Genomic DNA, 16,991 nt, shown 5'->3' on the forward strand with positions numbered 1-16,991 from the left:
CCCTTACCAGAGGGAGACCCCTTGTGGAGTACTGTGAAGCCATTACCATGTGCTGGTACAGTAGATGCCATTTTAAGGCACAACAGGCTCTATCTTAACAGAACCTGAATCCAAAATCACTGTCAAAAGTATTGTGATTTGAGACTATTCATTCCTTTTCATTTCAGCGGTCCAGGCGTTCCAGAGTTATGCTGGAACACACACAACGAGGGGTGTTAGGGGTATCTTATTCCCACAGTATTTTTTTCCCAGAGAGTAAGTCACCTGTGTACCAGGTTTGGTTGAAATTGCTTGAGACGTTCCAGAGTTATGCTGGAAGATACACATACACACACACTTTTTATATATCTAGATAAGATTAGGACAATAATGTCTTTGTATGCGCCCAGTTGGAAATGGTGATCAGAAAGCTAAACAGGGTTGGACGGGGTTGGTACTTGGATGGGGCATCGGCAGAAAATGTCAAGGAAGTAGGCTAGGAAAAGACAATGGCAAGCTGCTTCAATATCACTGCCAATGAAAACTATATGAACACAGACTCGCAGTTACTAAGAAATTAGCTTGACAGATATACAGATAGTCCTTGACTTATGACCAGTCACTTAACACCCGTCCAACATCATGATGGACTCACCAAAAGGGACTTACAACCTGGTTTTATAGTTCCAACATCACCCTGCCCCATGGTCATGTCAGCACATTTTGGGCACTCAGCAGCCAGCCCCATTTATGGTCATTCGTAGTGTCTCATAGTCGTCTGAACATGATTTATGACAGTTTTGCCAGAAACAGAAGCATTTACTTCCCATTTCTGGGGAAAACTAGCCCATAGTGAACAATGGCTTCACATAATGACCGTGGTTTTCACTTAATGAAAAAAAAGTCATATAATTGAGTCCAGTCACTTGGCAATCCACTTTACGACCATCATGACTTACAATTGTAATTGGTAGACTCAATTATGGTCATAGCTTGAGGACTACCTATATAAAGTTACAGTAGATACATTTATAGATGCGCAGGTAGACACACATATGTACATATATACTATACACATACCCATGTGCATAGAAACACATGTAGAGAAACATATTGAACATGGAATGCTTTGCAACTTAGTAGAAATACTTTATATGCATTTTACATGAAAAGGCTTTATATGAGTCACGGTGGTGCAGTGGTTAGAATGCAGTACTGCAGGCTAGTACTGCTGCCTGCCGGCTGCGTGCAATTTGACAGTCCGAATCTCACCAGGTTTAAGGTTGATTCAGCCTTCCATCTTTCCAAGGTGGATAAAATGAGGACCCAGATTGTTGGGGGCAATAGGCTGACTCTGTAAACCACTTAGAGGTTGCTGTAAATCACTTTAAAGCAGTATATAAGTCTAAGCGCTATTGCCATTCTCTGAGCAAACATATAAACATAACCTATAATCTATACAGAATAAATGCTTCAGATTAGTTCTGCTTTTTGGTCTCTCGGGAGGAAAATTGCCTACAATTAAACTGTGCTTTCTTGAGACTTCTTGGAATGCAGATTTAGAAAACACTATATATGAGTTAATAAGGGCTCCTTCACAAACTGTTCAGCTTACATTGTTGTCATTTTGCTGGCCCAAAAGTTGGTGGAGGGACAGATTACTCCACAGTGTAGAGATAAATTGAGTCTGTTGGTAAATGTCTTGGATAATTTCTAACAGGTACACTGCAAGCTGGGTGGGTGAGTTTTTTTTTTTTTTTAAGATAGATGAATGTAGCGTTTAAAGAAAGCAGGGGCTAAAAAATGAGCTATGCTTACTCTGTCTTTAAGATTTTATTGTGATCTCTAATCAAAATAAGAGTTGGAACATTTTCATATTCACCGAACCTTCCTTCCTTCCATCCTCCCTTCCTCCTTCCTTCCTTTCTCCCTTCCTATCTTCCTTCCTTCCTTCCTATCTTCCTTCCTTCTTCCTTCCTTTTTTCCTTCCTTCCTCCTTCCTTCCTTCCTTTTTCTTCCTACCTTCCTTCCTTCCTTCCTTCCTTTCTTTCTCCCTTCCTATCTCCCTTCCTTCTTTCCTTCCTTCCTTTTTTCCTTCCTTCCTCCTTCCTTCCTTCCTATGTTCCTTTCTTCTTTCTTTCTTTCTTTCTTTCTTTCTTTCTTTCTTTCTTTCATCCTTTCTTCCTTCCTTCCTTCCTTCCTTTCTTCCTTTCTTCCTTTCTTTCTTTCTCCCTTCCTATCTTCCTATCTTCCTTCCTTCCTTCCTTCCTTTTTTCCTTCGTGAACATCAAAGGCCATTTCTTTGCTTAAAGAAAGAAGAGAGAGAGAGATTATTAACAAGATTCATTGTCACCTTCTTCTTCTTCTTTTCCTTTAAGATCATAGGTGATGCTGTTGGGTGGGGATTTGTGGTCCGAGGGAGCAAACCCTGCCACGTGCAAGCCGTGGATCCCAGTGGGCCAGCAGCTGCATCAGGAATGAAGGTACCTTGAATTAATGCAATTAAAGGTTTTAATGTGGGTGAGTGGCTCAGTGGCTAAGACGCTGAGCTTGTCGATCAGAAAGGTCAGCAGTTTGGCGGTTCGAATCTCTAGTACCACGTAACGGAGTGAGCTCCCGTTACTTGTCCCAGCTTCTGCCAACCTAGCAGTTTGAAAGCACATAAAAATGCAAGTAGAAAAATAGTAGTAACTGTGAGAGGGATCTTGGAGTCCTAGTGGACAACCATTTAAATATGAGTCAGCAGTGTGCAGCAGCTGCCAAAAAAGCCAACCCAGTTCTAGGCTGCATAAACAGAGGGATAGAATCAAGATCACATGAAGTGTTAATACCACTTCATAAGGCCTTGGTAAGGCCACACTTGGAATACTGCATTCAGTTTTGGTCGCCACGATGTAGAAAAGATGTGGAGACTCTAGAAAGAGTGCAGAGAAGAGAAACCAAGATGATTAGGGGGCTGGAGACTAAAACATATGAAGAATGGTTGCAGGAACTAGGTATGTCTAGCTTAAGAGAAAGAAGGACTAGGGGAGACATGATAGCAGTGTTCCAATATCTCAGGGGTTGCTACAAAGAAGAGGGAGTCAAACTATTCTCCAAGGCACTTGAGGGCAGAACAAGAAGCAATGGGTGGAAACTAATCAAGGAGAGAAGCAACTTAGAACAGAGGAGAAATTTCCTGACAGTTAGAACAATTAATCAGTGGAACAGCTTGCCTCCAGAAGTTGTGAATGCCCCAACATTGGAAGTCTTTAAGAAGATGTTGGATAGCCATTTGTCTGAAACGGTATAGGGTTTCCTGCCTAGGCAGAAGGTTGGACTAGAAGACCTCCAAGATCCCATCCAACTCTGCTATTGTATTGTATTGTACTGTATTGTATTGTATTAACTATTTGTGACAGATCCCAGCAGTGAAGACATTATTTTCTTCTTTTAATCAAATGCTCCTGCTTAGATTAGGCTGCTGGAACCTCTCACCAAAAAGACTGGGAAAACTTGGCAAGAATGGAAAGGGCAAGAATTTGATCACGGCCCACATTTAACCTTTGCATTCTGCACGTGCCCTTGGCACAGAGACCAGTGTGTTTGCTCTGCTTTCAGATGCCCTCCGAGGCTGGCATATTTCTGCAGGATTTTGCTCGGCGCCTTATAACAGCATAACAGAGTTGGAAGGGACCTTTGGTCCAGGAGTCCCCGACCGCCAGTCCATGGACTGGCACTGCACCACGGCATGCCAGAAATAGGGCCACTCAAACAAGCAAAGCCCTATCCGCCGGATGGAGGCAGCAAAAGAAACCACATCCAATCCGGTCTGCAAAAAAACCTCTCTTCGGGTAACTGGTCCCTAATGCCCAAAAGGCTGGGGACCTTTGTAATCCAGTCCAACCACCTATACCAGCAATGGCAAACCTTTTCGGCACTGAGTGCCCAAACAAGAATGCACATGAGCATGCACTGGAGTGCCAGAAACCCAAAGACCAGGTGCCCGGTGGGCATGCACATGTCGGCCATCTGATTTTTTGGTTCTGGGGGCACCAGCTGGTCTTCGCACACACCAGAGCTCCGGAAATCTGAAGATTAGGTGGCCAGCACGTCCATGCGCACCGATCACCTGGTCTTCAGGTTTCTGGCATTCCAGCATGCGTGAAGACCAGCTGGCAAGCGTGCATGCGCCCCCTGGAAACCAGAAGAGCAGCTGGGGGCAGTGCTCGTACCCACAGAGAGGGATCTGTGTGCCACCTCTGGCACATGTGCCATAGATTCACCATCATGGTCCTATACCATTGCAGCCAAATGATTGTCCAATCTCTTCTTAAGTGTTGGAGCATCCAGAACTTCTGAAGACAAGTAGTTTCACTAATCGATTGTTCTTAACTGTCAGGAAATTTATCCTTACTTCTAGGTTGCTTCTCTCCTTGATTAGTTTCCACCCATTGCTTCTTGTCGTACCCTCAGGTGCCTTGGAGAATAGTTTGACTCCCTCTTCTTTGTGGCAACCCCTGAGATATTGGAACACTGTTATCATGTCTCCCCTAGTCCTTCTTTTCATTAGACTAGACAAACCCAGTTCCTGCACCTCTGGTGGGAAAAATTGCAATCTTTCTTCTCTTCACCGGCTCATACCTTGCACTCCTGTTGTTTGCATTGCGTAGAACAAACGCCTAGGGCAAGCGTTTGCCCTACAATTCAGCAGGCAGATTTGAAAAATTGTTGCTATGTAAAGCTGAAAAGAACACACACTGACAAAGCCAAGGCTGCCTTTTGCTTTTTACAAGGTGTACAATTTTTAAAAGACTATCCCTCGCTCTAAAATGTCTTTACACCATGGGGCAAAACATGTGAGATGACCTCATTAGTCAAATGATGCAAATTCCATTCTTTGCATCCAGTTATGTTATTTGTGTAGAGGTAGTCCTCAACTTAAAGCAATTCATTTAGTGACCATTCAAAGTTCTACCAGCGCTGAAAAAAGTGACTTACGACTTGTTTTTCACACTTACGACCGTTGCAACATCTTCATGGTCACGTGATCAAAATTCATACACTTGGCAACTGTCTCATATTTATGACGGTTTCAGTGTCCTGGGGTGATGTGACCCCCCCTTGCGACCTTCTGTCAAGCAAAGTCGATGGGGAAACCAGATTTATTGGACAACCATGTCACTAACTTAATCAGTACAGTGATTCACTTAACAACGGTGGCGAGAAAGGTCTTAAAATGGGGCAGGACTCACTTAACAAGGGTTGCACTTAGCAGCAGAAATGTTGGGCCCAATTGTGGTCGTACGTCGAGGACTACCTGTAATGACATCATACAAATGACTGTATTTAAAGGACGCCAATGGTGCAGTATGCTAGCACAGCTTCAGGGCGTTTTCAGGAAGATCAGGCTCCTTTCCCTGTGCTGCTTCTCCAAATTTTTCTCTTCTCGCAACTTGTCCTTGTCACTTCTCCCAAACCTATTCATCACTTTTGCAATTGCCTTTAGACTCTTAAATCTTTTTCTCGTATAGAGTCTCGCCAGTTTCATCCCACCCTGACTCTCTCCTAGATTCAGGGTTTGGATTCTACTGGGTTGGACCAGTTCGGACCAGTGGTGGGTTCCGGATCCCTTTCCAACTGTTTCAGTTGGAACGGGCCCGGCGTCACCCACATGCATTGTACCTGCCTGCGATGCCTCTGCAGGCCTCCGTGACGCTCCAGCTGCCCGGTGGAGCGTCGCGCAGGCACCGTACGCGCCCAAGGCTTAAAGGACAGGTAAGGAGCTCGGACGGGTGGATGGGCCCTCCGGAGCACCGTAACGGAACGTTACATGGTGCTCCTGGCAGGCTCTGGTACGCCCGTACTGGTGAGTACCGCCTGCAACCCACCACTGGTTCGGACAAACCAGTAGCTCCGACTATCAGCTGAGTCCTCCCGTCTGCCTCTGCTCTATACTCACCTATATTTTCTGAAGCCCAACTGATAGGTGCGGCAGAGTGGATTGCCATGCCTCAGCTGTTTTCCTCCTGCGGATGGTGATTTCTCGGTAATCTGTGCACGCAAAACACACAAAGAGAACCGCTTGTTAAACCAGTAGGATCATACCCCTGCCTATATTTATTCATTTGTTGGATCTGGAACAGGGGTGTCAAACTCTATTTCATTGAGGGCCACATCAGGGTTGTGTTTGACCTCAGGGTGGTGGTGTGTGGAGTGGGTGTGGCCAGGTTGGGTATGGCCAGCTCAACATCACTCGGGTCAACGGCGCCTGTGGTGGCCCTAGCACTCTTCCAGCGGAAACGGGCTCCCAAGCTCCGTTTTCAGCTGCAACGACCTCCTGCAACCCTCTGACAGTGAAAACAGAGCTTGGGAGTTTCCACCCATGGCCCACATGTGCTCCGTTTTCAGCTACGATGGCTTTCTGCAGCCTTCCGCCAGTGAAAACAGAGCTTGGAAGATCCATATGCAGCCGTCTCGAGCTGCGTTTTCGCTTGGAGAGGAACGGCAGGCTGGTCCTACGCTGTTTCCTGGACAGCCCGGCGGGCCAGATCTAAGCACCCCGTGAGCCGGATCCAATCCCTAGGCCTTAAGTTTGACACCCCTCATCTAGAGGCTTCCTAACTCCCAAGAACTCTGGGCAACTTAAGACGTGCAAACTAGGAAACAGTAAATGAAAGAAGAAAGACGTGTACATCCAGAATAAATTAACAGAGGCTTGACAGCCACTTAAGCCCAGGCCTGGGAGCAGGGCCAGGTTTTAAAAACCTGCAGAACAGCTGCAGGGTGGGAGCTATACAATCTTTGATAGGAGGATGTTATTCCAGAGGGCAGGCACCTTGGCAGAAAACATATGCCTTCTAAATTATTATTTTTGTTCCTAGCTGTTCCTGATTTATCTCACACACATATTTTCCCATTCCCTTTCTGGGCAAAAGCATCATTTTATACAGGGTCCTTTTAGCTTCTTATGGAATAGATCCCACATGGCTTTCTACCTTTCCAGCAGTGTCAATTGTTTTCCTAACTGTTAATTAAATTAAATTGATGCCAGCTCTCTAAGCAAATTGTTTTTAGAAGTCACGACCTCCCAATCTGATTTGGTTAACCAACACCAGCTGATTATTTCACTGCATTCAAGGTTGCTTGTTATCAGTAATTTACTTCGAGTGTTACCCCATAGGAATAATAATTTTGAAACGCACTATCAAAAGAGACTTGCAGGACAATAAAATGTCAAATTTATACAGAGGGCAATCCATTAAAGCTGCTCGTTGTACTTTTAATGTTCCTATCTCCCAAGGCTTAAGAAGGATTATATTCCTTAATAACGTGAAAAGGAATGGAACATCGTAATCGTAAATATCTTTTTAAGGTTTGGATCCTAAAGTTCTCAATGGCACAAAACCTTTAAGTTAGCCTGCTACTTAAAATATTGGGAAAGATTATGAAGGTTGTATTGAAATAACTCTCAATAGTCAATCACATTGAACTGAATAGTGAAGTGATTAACACGGCATCTGTGGGTAGAAGGTAAAAAGTCAAGAGAGGCAGCTGTGAGCATGTGATCACACCCCTTTTGATATGAGCCACACTCCTTTTGATATGAGCTATAAAAAGGGGAGGGGTTTCACCTCCATGGCCCACATCTTGACTTTTTTTCCCCATTCCCACCCTCTGCAGACGCCCCTAGGGTTAAATCGATGGGCCTAATTGGAACCCATCTTCATGAAACTGGCTGGCTGATGTTGGGCTGGTCATTTGCTTTCAACCCAATGTGACTTGCAGGTGGGTGTGGGAATTAATGAAAGAAAATCTTTGTGCAAATCTCTGTGATTTTCTGAAGGAAGAAGGGAATCTAACCCATCAATAAATTCTGTAACAGCAAAATAACCAGCGGACAATTCATTTGTGGTGGAATGTAGTCTGGATTCCCAGCAGAGGTGGCTGCTCCCAGTTCAGCCCGGTTCAGCCAAACCGGTAGTGGAATTCAGGCCTGGGTCGCAGAACTGGCAGGGACCCAGAACTGCCAAGCCCCCGAACCGGTTCCCTGACAGCTGCCATGTTGTTTTCTAGTGTCTATGCATGCGCAGTTCCCTGTAAATTGTTCTGTACATGCGCAAAGATCAATTTACAATGAACAATGAGCGCGTGTGAGGTTTGTGGAGCAATAGTAAAACCAGCAGCCACCCACCCCTGATTCTCCATTCTCGGGCTGCATTCCAGAGGATCAAGAGAGCGAAATTTAGATAGTTTGGCTGGGTGAAAGAGAGTCAAGATGGCTCCTCCCTAGCAATTCTTGGAGTACATCTCTAATGATGCAAGTAGTTGCTCTAGTATTTCTGTCTGTAGGTGAAGGACAATAAAGAAATCTACTTAGAAGTAACTCTATTTTTTGTGAGTTTTTGAAAAGATCCTCTGGCAGTTGGCTACCAGATTTACAGGAACATGAAACCAGTTTGATGGGAAGTGACAACTTTCTTTGGCGCACTCAAGAACTTAACAGAATTGGGTTTTATATCTCAAGACTGAAACGGCGTGGAGTCAATATTGACCCAGAGATAAAAATTGGCAAACATTTGCAGCTCTTTCTAACAAACCATTGTAAGGCCTGCTGGATCCAGCTGGAAGTTAGAACACAGACCATAGAATAATAGAGTTAGAAGGGAGTTTGGAGGTCCATTCCCCTGTTGGAAGAAATATCCAGGTCCAGTTCCAAGCTGGGGGAAAGACACTGGAAACATGGAAAGATGGTTTAATGATGAAGCAGAACCACATGGTGGTTTGTGGTTCTGGGCAGCTGACCACATGGAGTTGAGAGTGAGGGGTTTTTATACCTTCTCTTGGGCTTTGAACTTGAGCTTCCTGTTCCTGTGCAAGAACATGTATTCTGTTGGCTGTTGTCAGACTCCCATGGTGCCATGTACAAATCTTAGGAGTTTGTCTGAGCTAAGTTTGGTTGATGTTTGCCCTGATGCAATGAAGGGGCTTGTGGGGCAATTCCTGTTGTGGCTGAGGGCTAACCCTACCTTTGTTCAGATCTTGTTGCAGGGAATTTGCTTATGACTAAGGGCTATCTATCTCTTTATCTCTTAAGTGCTGATATCTGCTGAGGGCTATTAAGAAAGGTGGGGGCTATAAGAGTGAGTCTGCTTTCTGCCTCTAAAACAACGTTTCTCTATTTCTCAGCCAGGGAAATGTATTACTCTGCCTTTTTAATATTTCATAAAATATTTCATTCTTTTAGGAGAGGGGTGGGTGATAACGTTTTACCTCACCCCACCCTCCAAACAGAAGACTATACCATTCTGGACAAATCATCCAATTGTTTGTCCAATCTCTTCTTGAAAACCTCTCGTGATGAAGCACCCACAATTTCTGGAGGGAAGCCATTCACTGATGAATTGTTTTCACTGTCAAGACATTTCTCCTTAGCTCTAGGTTGGATTTCTCTTTAATAATCTTCCATCTGTTACTTTTTGTCCCGTCCTCAAGTGCTCTCAGGAGTTGGCTTGGTTTTCACTTAACCCACTGCCAATGGTGATAAGGGCATTAGCCACTCAGTGCAAATAGCAGAGCTGGCTTCTAGAATCGCTTCTCCAGGTGTTGATATTTTTCATGAAAATAATAGCACTGACCCCGGCATTCATACTGTAGAGGAAGAATACTCAGCAGGGTTCTCGCCAACCACTGTAAAGGTGTCCTACAGAGCAAATGAACACTCAAAGCATTTCCCTATGTAGTGTCTGGAACGGTATAGGGTTTCCTGCCTAGGCAGGGGGTTGGACTAGAAGACCTCCAAGGTCCCTTCCAACTCTACTATTGTATTGTATTGTTGCAGCAGCTGCTTCCTTCGCAAACATTTGCTTGGCTGCTTCCAAGGTTGTCCCCATGGATTATTTGTGCCTGTTCACACAATACTTTCACCGAGATGGCCAAGGAAGCAAAACAACAGCGTGCATATTTCCACACTATCTGGGGATAACGTTTGAAGCAGCTGTGTTACTCTTGCAGCATGAGTAACCCGGAAGTGAGTAGCTGGCTAGTGTGTATCTACACCGGACCAGCTGTCCGATGCGTGACAGAAACCGAAAGAGCAGCTGGGGATGGCGCACTTGCCCATAGAGAGGTCCCTGCTTGCCACCTCTGGCACGCATGCCATAGGTTCACCATCATGGGTGTAGGGCATCCTGCCTGAGCTGTAGGTTGGACTAGAATACTCCCAAGGACCCTTCTGTTACTCTGAGAGATGAATATTTCCAATAAGAGGTCTTGGACAGTGGTCACCAACTGGTGGTCCATGGTCCACGAGAAAATTTTGGTGGTCTGCAGGAAAATTGTTTGCATTTTTTATATTGCACTAAATCAGGGCTCCTCAAACTATGGCCCCTGGGCCAGATACGTGCAATGAATGTTTGTGTTGCTTCAGAAAGTCTCCCCTTTGGCGTCTTTCTATGTGGGTTGGAGGGGGGCAGAAATTCTATTTGGGGGCTGCTTCGGCCACCTGGTGCAGGGCCTTGGGCAGAGGCTGGAGGGAACTGGCTATCTCAGCCCACTGAGGCTCCAGGCGCTGTTACCTGGCCTTGCGTTCCCACAGATCTTCCCTCTGCTTGGAAAGCCTATGCTCGTAGTCCTCAGTGAGGTGCTTCTGATGAACCTCCTTCTCGGTTAGATCCAATTTGAACTTAGCTGTTTTGCCAACTCTTTCTCGGGGTGGCTGCTTAGCTCCAACAACGGCTTCCTGTTGGGGCCCTAAGGAGCCCGGGTGGGGAGGCGAGGAGTGGCTGGCAGCGGAGGGGTGAGTAGAGGACGGTGAGGCACCCCTTGGCATGAGTGACATCAAGTTGGCCATGCCCACCCAGTCACACCCCCACCTAGCCACAACCACCCAACCGGTCATTAGGCAGATCATATTCGTGGTCCACGGGATTTAAAATTATTAATTTAGTGGTCCCCGAGGTCCGAAAGGTTGGTGACCCCTGGTCAAGGAGCCTGTTTTGCTGAAGCTGCTCGACGGGCACCTAGGAGAAAAGTCTTGGATGGAAAGGCCTGGGAGAGGAGTGCTGAGCCCCAGCAGCTGGGCCTATTTAAGTAGAGGTGAGGCTGCTTCAGCCTGGGCTGCCAGCAGAGCAACAAGGTTTTGCTTGTGTGTTGATTTAGCTTGCAAATTCCAGCCTGGGCAGAAGCCCAATTCCTGTTGCCCTGTGTGCACGCACTGCCAGACCGCACAGCTGTGACCTCTTCCCCCTTCAGAGCATTTGCTGGCAACTTAAAATAGCCTTTAAAAGTTCAGCAGCCCTTGGTGGGAAATTGAGATGCTGAAACTCGGTCTGCTTTAGAGGTTAATCAGTGTTGGGGTCTCCTTCCCCCCCCTTCCGCCGTGAGGATAAAGAGTTGCCAACAAATGTGGCATCTCAGCCAGCTTTGCACGTTTTCCCATCTCAGGAGCTTTCAGGGCACAATGTAGCCTCTGTGCCTCATGTTGGAACTAAACCAATCCTGATTCATTTAAGCCAGACTTCCTTAAACAGGACAGTGTCCAATTATTTGAGGTTCCGGCAGTTGTGTCCGTAGGCAGCCTACATGATTAAAACAACATTGCCATATCATACCGCAAAAGTCACACGCTCCACATTTTTCGTGATAGGCTGCTGCTGTATTTAGAGCGCATCAAATTTTTCAGCTTTCCATTTCCAAGCATGAGGGGTGCTCAAACGTTGTGACATGCCTTGAGGGTGGTAAAGATATTGTTGATTACTTTAATATAATTTAGAGGTGCTTGGTAAGTAACTACATAAACATCGTACCTTTTTTTAGCATTTTGTTTGTTTCATTGCTGAAACCAAAGCTCCAGATTTTTTTCTACGTGCAGGTGAAGTCACAATTCACATACAGAATGGGAATTTGCATTGATTAGTGCAACCTGCGGGATACGGTGGCTCAGTGGCTAAGACGCTGAGCTTGTCGATCAGAAAGGTCGGCAGTTCGGCAATTCGAATCCTTAGCGCCGCGTAACGGAGTGAGCTCCCGTTACTTGTCCCAGCTTCTGCCAACAAAGCAGTTCGAAAGCATGTAAAAATGCAAGTAGAAAAATAGAAACTGTCTTTGGTGGCAAGGTAACAGCATTCCTTGTGCCTTTGGCGTTTAGTCTTGCCAGCCACATGACCACAGAGAGGTCTTTGGAGAGCGCTGGCTGTTCGGCTTTGAAACGGAGATGAGCACCGCCCCCTAGAGTCGGGAACGACTAGCACATATCTGCGAGGGGAACCTTTACCTTTACTTTAGTGCAACCTACTTTGGGGTCAGTTGCCATTTCCATTCCCCACTTCCACACCAGTCGTTGGGAGAGCAAAAGGGAAGAAAGAAAAGGATCTCCCAATTGTTTTTAAATTTGTGGATGGTGCTGAGTCGGTTCATCGTGTGATTGGAAGGAACCTTGGAGGTCTTCTAGTCCAACCCCATGCCCAAAGGAGGAGATCTTATTGCATCGCAGACAAATAGCTGTCTGTTCTTTCCTTGAAGACCTCCAGTGATGGAGGGCCCACAGCTCTGGGAGGCAAACAGTTTCATTGATTAATTGCTCTGGCAGTCAGGAAATTTTAGTTCCAGGCTGGATCTCTCTTTAACAAGGTTCCACTCATTGCTTCTTGTCTTACCCTCAGGGGCTTTGGAGAATAAATCGCCCCACTCTTCTCTCTGACAACCCCTCAAGTACCAGAAGACAGCTATCACCCCTAATCCATTTCTTTTGTCAGGCTAGACATACCTAGTTTTCTTAACCATTCATCCTATGGTTGGATCTCCGAAACTCTTATCATCTTTGTTGCTCTTCTCTGTGCTCTTTCTTCCTCTTCCTTGAGTTAGTAAACCCATTGCAGCAATAGCAATGTCACTTGATGGTGCTTTACATTTATGTACAATACAATACAATAGCAGAGTTGGAAGGGACCTTGGAGGTCTTCTAGTCCAACCGCCTGCCTAGGCAGGAAACCCTATACCATTTCAGACAAGTGGCTATCCAACATCTTCTTAAAGACTTCCAGTGTTGGGGCATTCACAACTTCTGGAGGCAAGCTGTTCCAATGATTAATTGTTCTAACTGTCAGGAAATTTCTCCTCAGTTCTAAGTTGCTTCTCTCCTTGATTAGTTTCCACCCATTGCTTCTTGTTCTGCCCTCAAGTGCCTTGGAGAATAGTTTGACTCCCTCTTCTTTGTGGCAACCCTCAGAGATATTGGAACACTGCTATCATGTCTCCCCTAGTCCTTTCTTTTCAGATTTTTTTACTACTGGTTCTGTGATGTGGCTTGGTGGGCGTGGCAGGGGAAGGGTACTGTAAAATCCTCATTTCTTTACTACTGGTTCTGTGGGCATGGCAAGAGAAGGTTACTGTAAAATCCCCATTTCCTCCCGATCTGCTGGGATTCGGGAGGCAGAGAATAGGTAGGGGCGGGGCCAGTCGGAGTATTTGCCAGTTCTCCGAACTACTCAAAATTTCCGCTACCGGTTCTCCAGAACTGGTCAGAACCTGCTGAATACCATCCCTGGTGGCAACCCATTTCTGTACCACTCGGGAAGAAACCATGAAATCCCCAGAGATCACATTTGACTCAAAGGAGATTTGACTCTCTCTGTGTGTAAAGTGTTACAGAGCCTTAATAAATGACTGGGTCCTCTCTTTGTCTCATTGTTGTTAACTTGTTAAGATTCAACACTTGCTTTAGCTCCACAAAAAGCATTGCCACAGAGGCAGAAGAATCCTGCTGAAGATAAACAGCGTTGTTTTTCTCACTTCTGCAAAATCGAATCGGAGCTTCTAGTAAACACTTCCTAGAAAGTTTCTACAGTAATGTGACACCGGCGGGCTTTGAGCTCCCTGCTGGTTGAAAGCGATTAATATTTATTCTCTGGCGCTGCAATCTGCTGTTTATGCCAGAGCTGGATTGTTGCCCTCTCACACACCACCCACTCCTCCGCCAATCGGAGGGCAGTGAGAGACATTCACACAAATGTAGTGTGTGTGCTGAAAGACTCTTTCCTGGGGATGGGTGTGAAACAAAAGATGTCCTGAGGGAAGGCCCATTGCTTGGTTCCTGCCTAAAATACTTTTACTCTGATAATGATGACATTCTGGGGGAGCTCACAATAATTAAATAAGTTAGAGCCTTGCCTATTTAAAAATTCAGATGATAGGTAACACAAACTGGATTTTTTAAAGAAAACAAAGATGCACCTTAAGGCATGGATTTGGCTAATTGTAATCTCCTTTTTTGAGCCAGTGTGAATTGGGGGAGGGACGGTTGCCTTTATTAACGCCCCCTGGCTTTTTCATCATGGCTCTGGGGCTAAGAGGTTTGCTTAATCATACAGAATAACAGACTTGGAAGGGGCCTTGGCGGTCTTCTATCCAACGCCCTGCTCAAGCAGGAGACCCTACACCAGGGGTGTCAAACTCAATTTCATTGAAGGCCGCTTCAGGGTTGAAGGGGGGGCGTGGCCAGAGTGGGCATGGCCAGCTCAACATCACACATCGAGTCTCCATTTTCGGCTGCAATGGCCTCCTGCAGCCCTCTGTCAGTGAAAATGGAGCCCAGGAAGGTCCTCCCGAGCTCCGTTTTCACTGGCAGAGGGCTGCAGGAGGCCATTGCAGCCGAAAATGGAGCCTGGGAGGGCCACATGTAGCCCCCCTGAGCTCTTTTTTAGCTGGTAGAGGCACTGCAGGCAAGTCCTTCACTGTTTACAGGGCAGGCTCGATCTAAGCACCCAGCGGGCTGGATCCAGCCCCCCCGGGCCTTGAGTTTGACACCCCTGCCCTCCACCATTCCATACAAATTGCTGTCCAATGTCTTCTTAAAGACACCACAGCATTTAATCAGTGATGGAGCACCCACAGCTTCTAGACCAGAGGCATGCCGTTTCGCTGATTAGTTGTTCGGTCAGGAAATTTCTCCTTAGTTCTAGGTTGGATCTCTCTTCGTTAAGCTTTCATCCATTGCTTCCTGTCTTGCGCTCAGAGCTTTGGAGAATAGATTGGACCCTCTCTTCCAATGTGGCAGCCCCGCAAATATTGGAAGGCTCTTTGTTAGACATTCCCAGTTCCAGCAACTGGAACAGTGAACGGAGAGATTGGAAAGTTTGCAGGAAATATACACAACTAAGACAGGAAGATAGATTTGGAAAAGCTACGTGCAAAGCGGGCCGAAATGCTATAATTTTAGAAACATCCCAGATCCTCAAAGTTTGACCGAAGGGACTGCAGGCAGATGCTGCAGAAAGCTTTGTCCGATGCTTTTTAAATGTCAAGTCTCTGCCCCGTATTATTTCTATTATTTCACCCATGTTTATCAAAGTCAGAAAGTCAGAACTGTGCAACTGAAAGCTGTCAGGAAATTGCCATGCCCGCCCCCAGGAGTTTCCATTGTATTTTGAGACACTGCTGAAAGGAAGACTAATCTGTGATATATTCACCCAAAGCTTTTATCTTCTTTTAAATAGAGGGCTTTAATTCTAGCCCTAGACTAGGTGGGAAAAAAATCTGGGGCGAACAGATTCACGAAGGAAAAGAGGCAGGAAAAGACCTAATCATTAAACTGTGCAGAGGAAATGCAGCCTACCCCATTGCGCACTCGGTAATTGTGGGTACCCCAAGGAAGAGTCTCAAAAATAGACAGTTTTTCAGTCTGAAGATTTTAAAAGCCAGCTCTAATAAGGAAACTTGAGAATATCTTGGGCAGTGGGAATTGCATCTTTGCTTTCCAGACTACACAGTCAACAGTAACTTTAAGGAAGTTACCGTAATTAACATTCCAAAAACATTGGAACCATGTCAGATTTTATTGTTGTTATTATTATTTGCAGCAGAGGAAAATGTTGAGTGCCTTCCCTGTTAACATTCCTGGTAGCTCTTTGGGTTAAGACTTGCTCTGCAAAATTAAAGCAAGTCTCTTGGGATTTTTCCAGCCAGATTGAGCAATCTTCCCTCTTCATGCCAAGATCTGTCACATTCCTTGCCTTTCCTCTGTTGTCCTCCTGCCACTGTAAACCGTCTTTCAGTTTAGCAGATTGCCCTTGTTAAATTCAGAAAGATCTTTATTAGAACCTTGATTATTAAGGGAGGCATTCAGATGTTAATGGATAACTCTAAAAGTGCTGGGACCTGTCCTATTAAAACCAATGTTTTGCTGGCATAGTGTGTCTTTGTGCTGCAGAAAGTTGATGGGGGTTTTGCTTTCAGGCTCAGAGCAAAAAGTTGTTGCTTTTCTCCAGCAACATGACTGAATTTCTTTGCTTGCTTCTTCTTCTTCTTAGGTTTGTCAGTTTGTGATTTCGGTGAACGGGCTCAACGTTCTCCATGCAGATTACAGGACTGTAAGCAACCTCATCTTAACTGGTCCTCGGACGATCGTCATGGAAGTGATGGAAGAAATTGAGCCCTGACGTGATGCTCCACTGTTGAGGATTCAGCCCCTGTCCAAACACAAGCAACATTATACAAGGGGACAAAAACATACTTTTTTCTCAGAGATCAATTTTGCCTTCTAAGTACTTTCCTCTCCTCTTTAGTAATAGGGTTTTTCAATGGATGTAGTCTAAGACCATGGGTACGCATTGGCGAGCCTAAACTAGAGAAGCACAAATCAACTTGTACTACACAAAGGATCTGTTGCATATCCAAGTCATGGCAACCGTAGACGGTCAATCTTACAGATGGACAAGATCCGATGCAGCTGTGAAATCTCTTACTAGGAATCATGTTTGTGCCAATCTCTTCAACATTGTCTTCTTTTATTTTTAATTCATGTTTTCATTTGTGATTGTATAGAACGAGCCCATTTTTTCCAGTGCATCGTCTCCAGACATATTATGACCCACAACATCTAGAATGCCTAGCCAGCAGAAACAACAACTGAATTGGCTGAGAATTCAAGAATTCGATGTCCTATTTGTTTGGAGCAGGCCCAGATACTAGCTTTGATTTTAAAGATCTGGTAATAAATTTCAGTTCAAATGTACAGCTAGACGTAAACTAAGGTT

At 45.4% G+C, this 16,991-nt stretch overlaps 1 protein-coding gene across 2 annotated transcripts in view; it reads left to right on the top strand.

Annotated features, from left to right (window-relative positions):
* DEPTOR (DEP domain containing MTOR interacting protein) overlaps positions 1 to 16,752 on the top strand; it is an 85,603-nt gene extending 68,851 nt beyond the window's left edge. For both annotated transcript variants that reach the window (XM_081950859.1, XM_081950858.1), the window contains exons 9-10: positions 2,358 to 2,462; positions 16,266 to 16,752. In XM_081950859.1, the coding sequence (XP_081806985.1) occupies positions 2,358 to 2,462; positions 16,266 to 16,394 (234 nt within the window). In that variant the 3' untranslated portion in view covers positions 16,395 to 16,752. The remainder of the gene's footprint in view (positions 1 to 2,357; positions 2,463 to 16,265) is intronic.
* The last annotated feature ends 239 nt before the right edge of the window (positions 16,753 to 16,991 follow it).

Source organism: Natrix helvetica (assembly GCF_964273705.1).
Source record: "Natrix helvetica genome assembly, chromosome: 4".
Lineage (NCBI taxonomy): Eukaryota > Metazoa > Chordata > Lepidosauria > Squamata > Natricidae > Natrix > Natrix helvetica.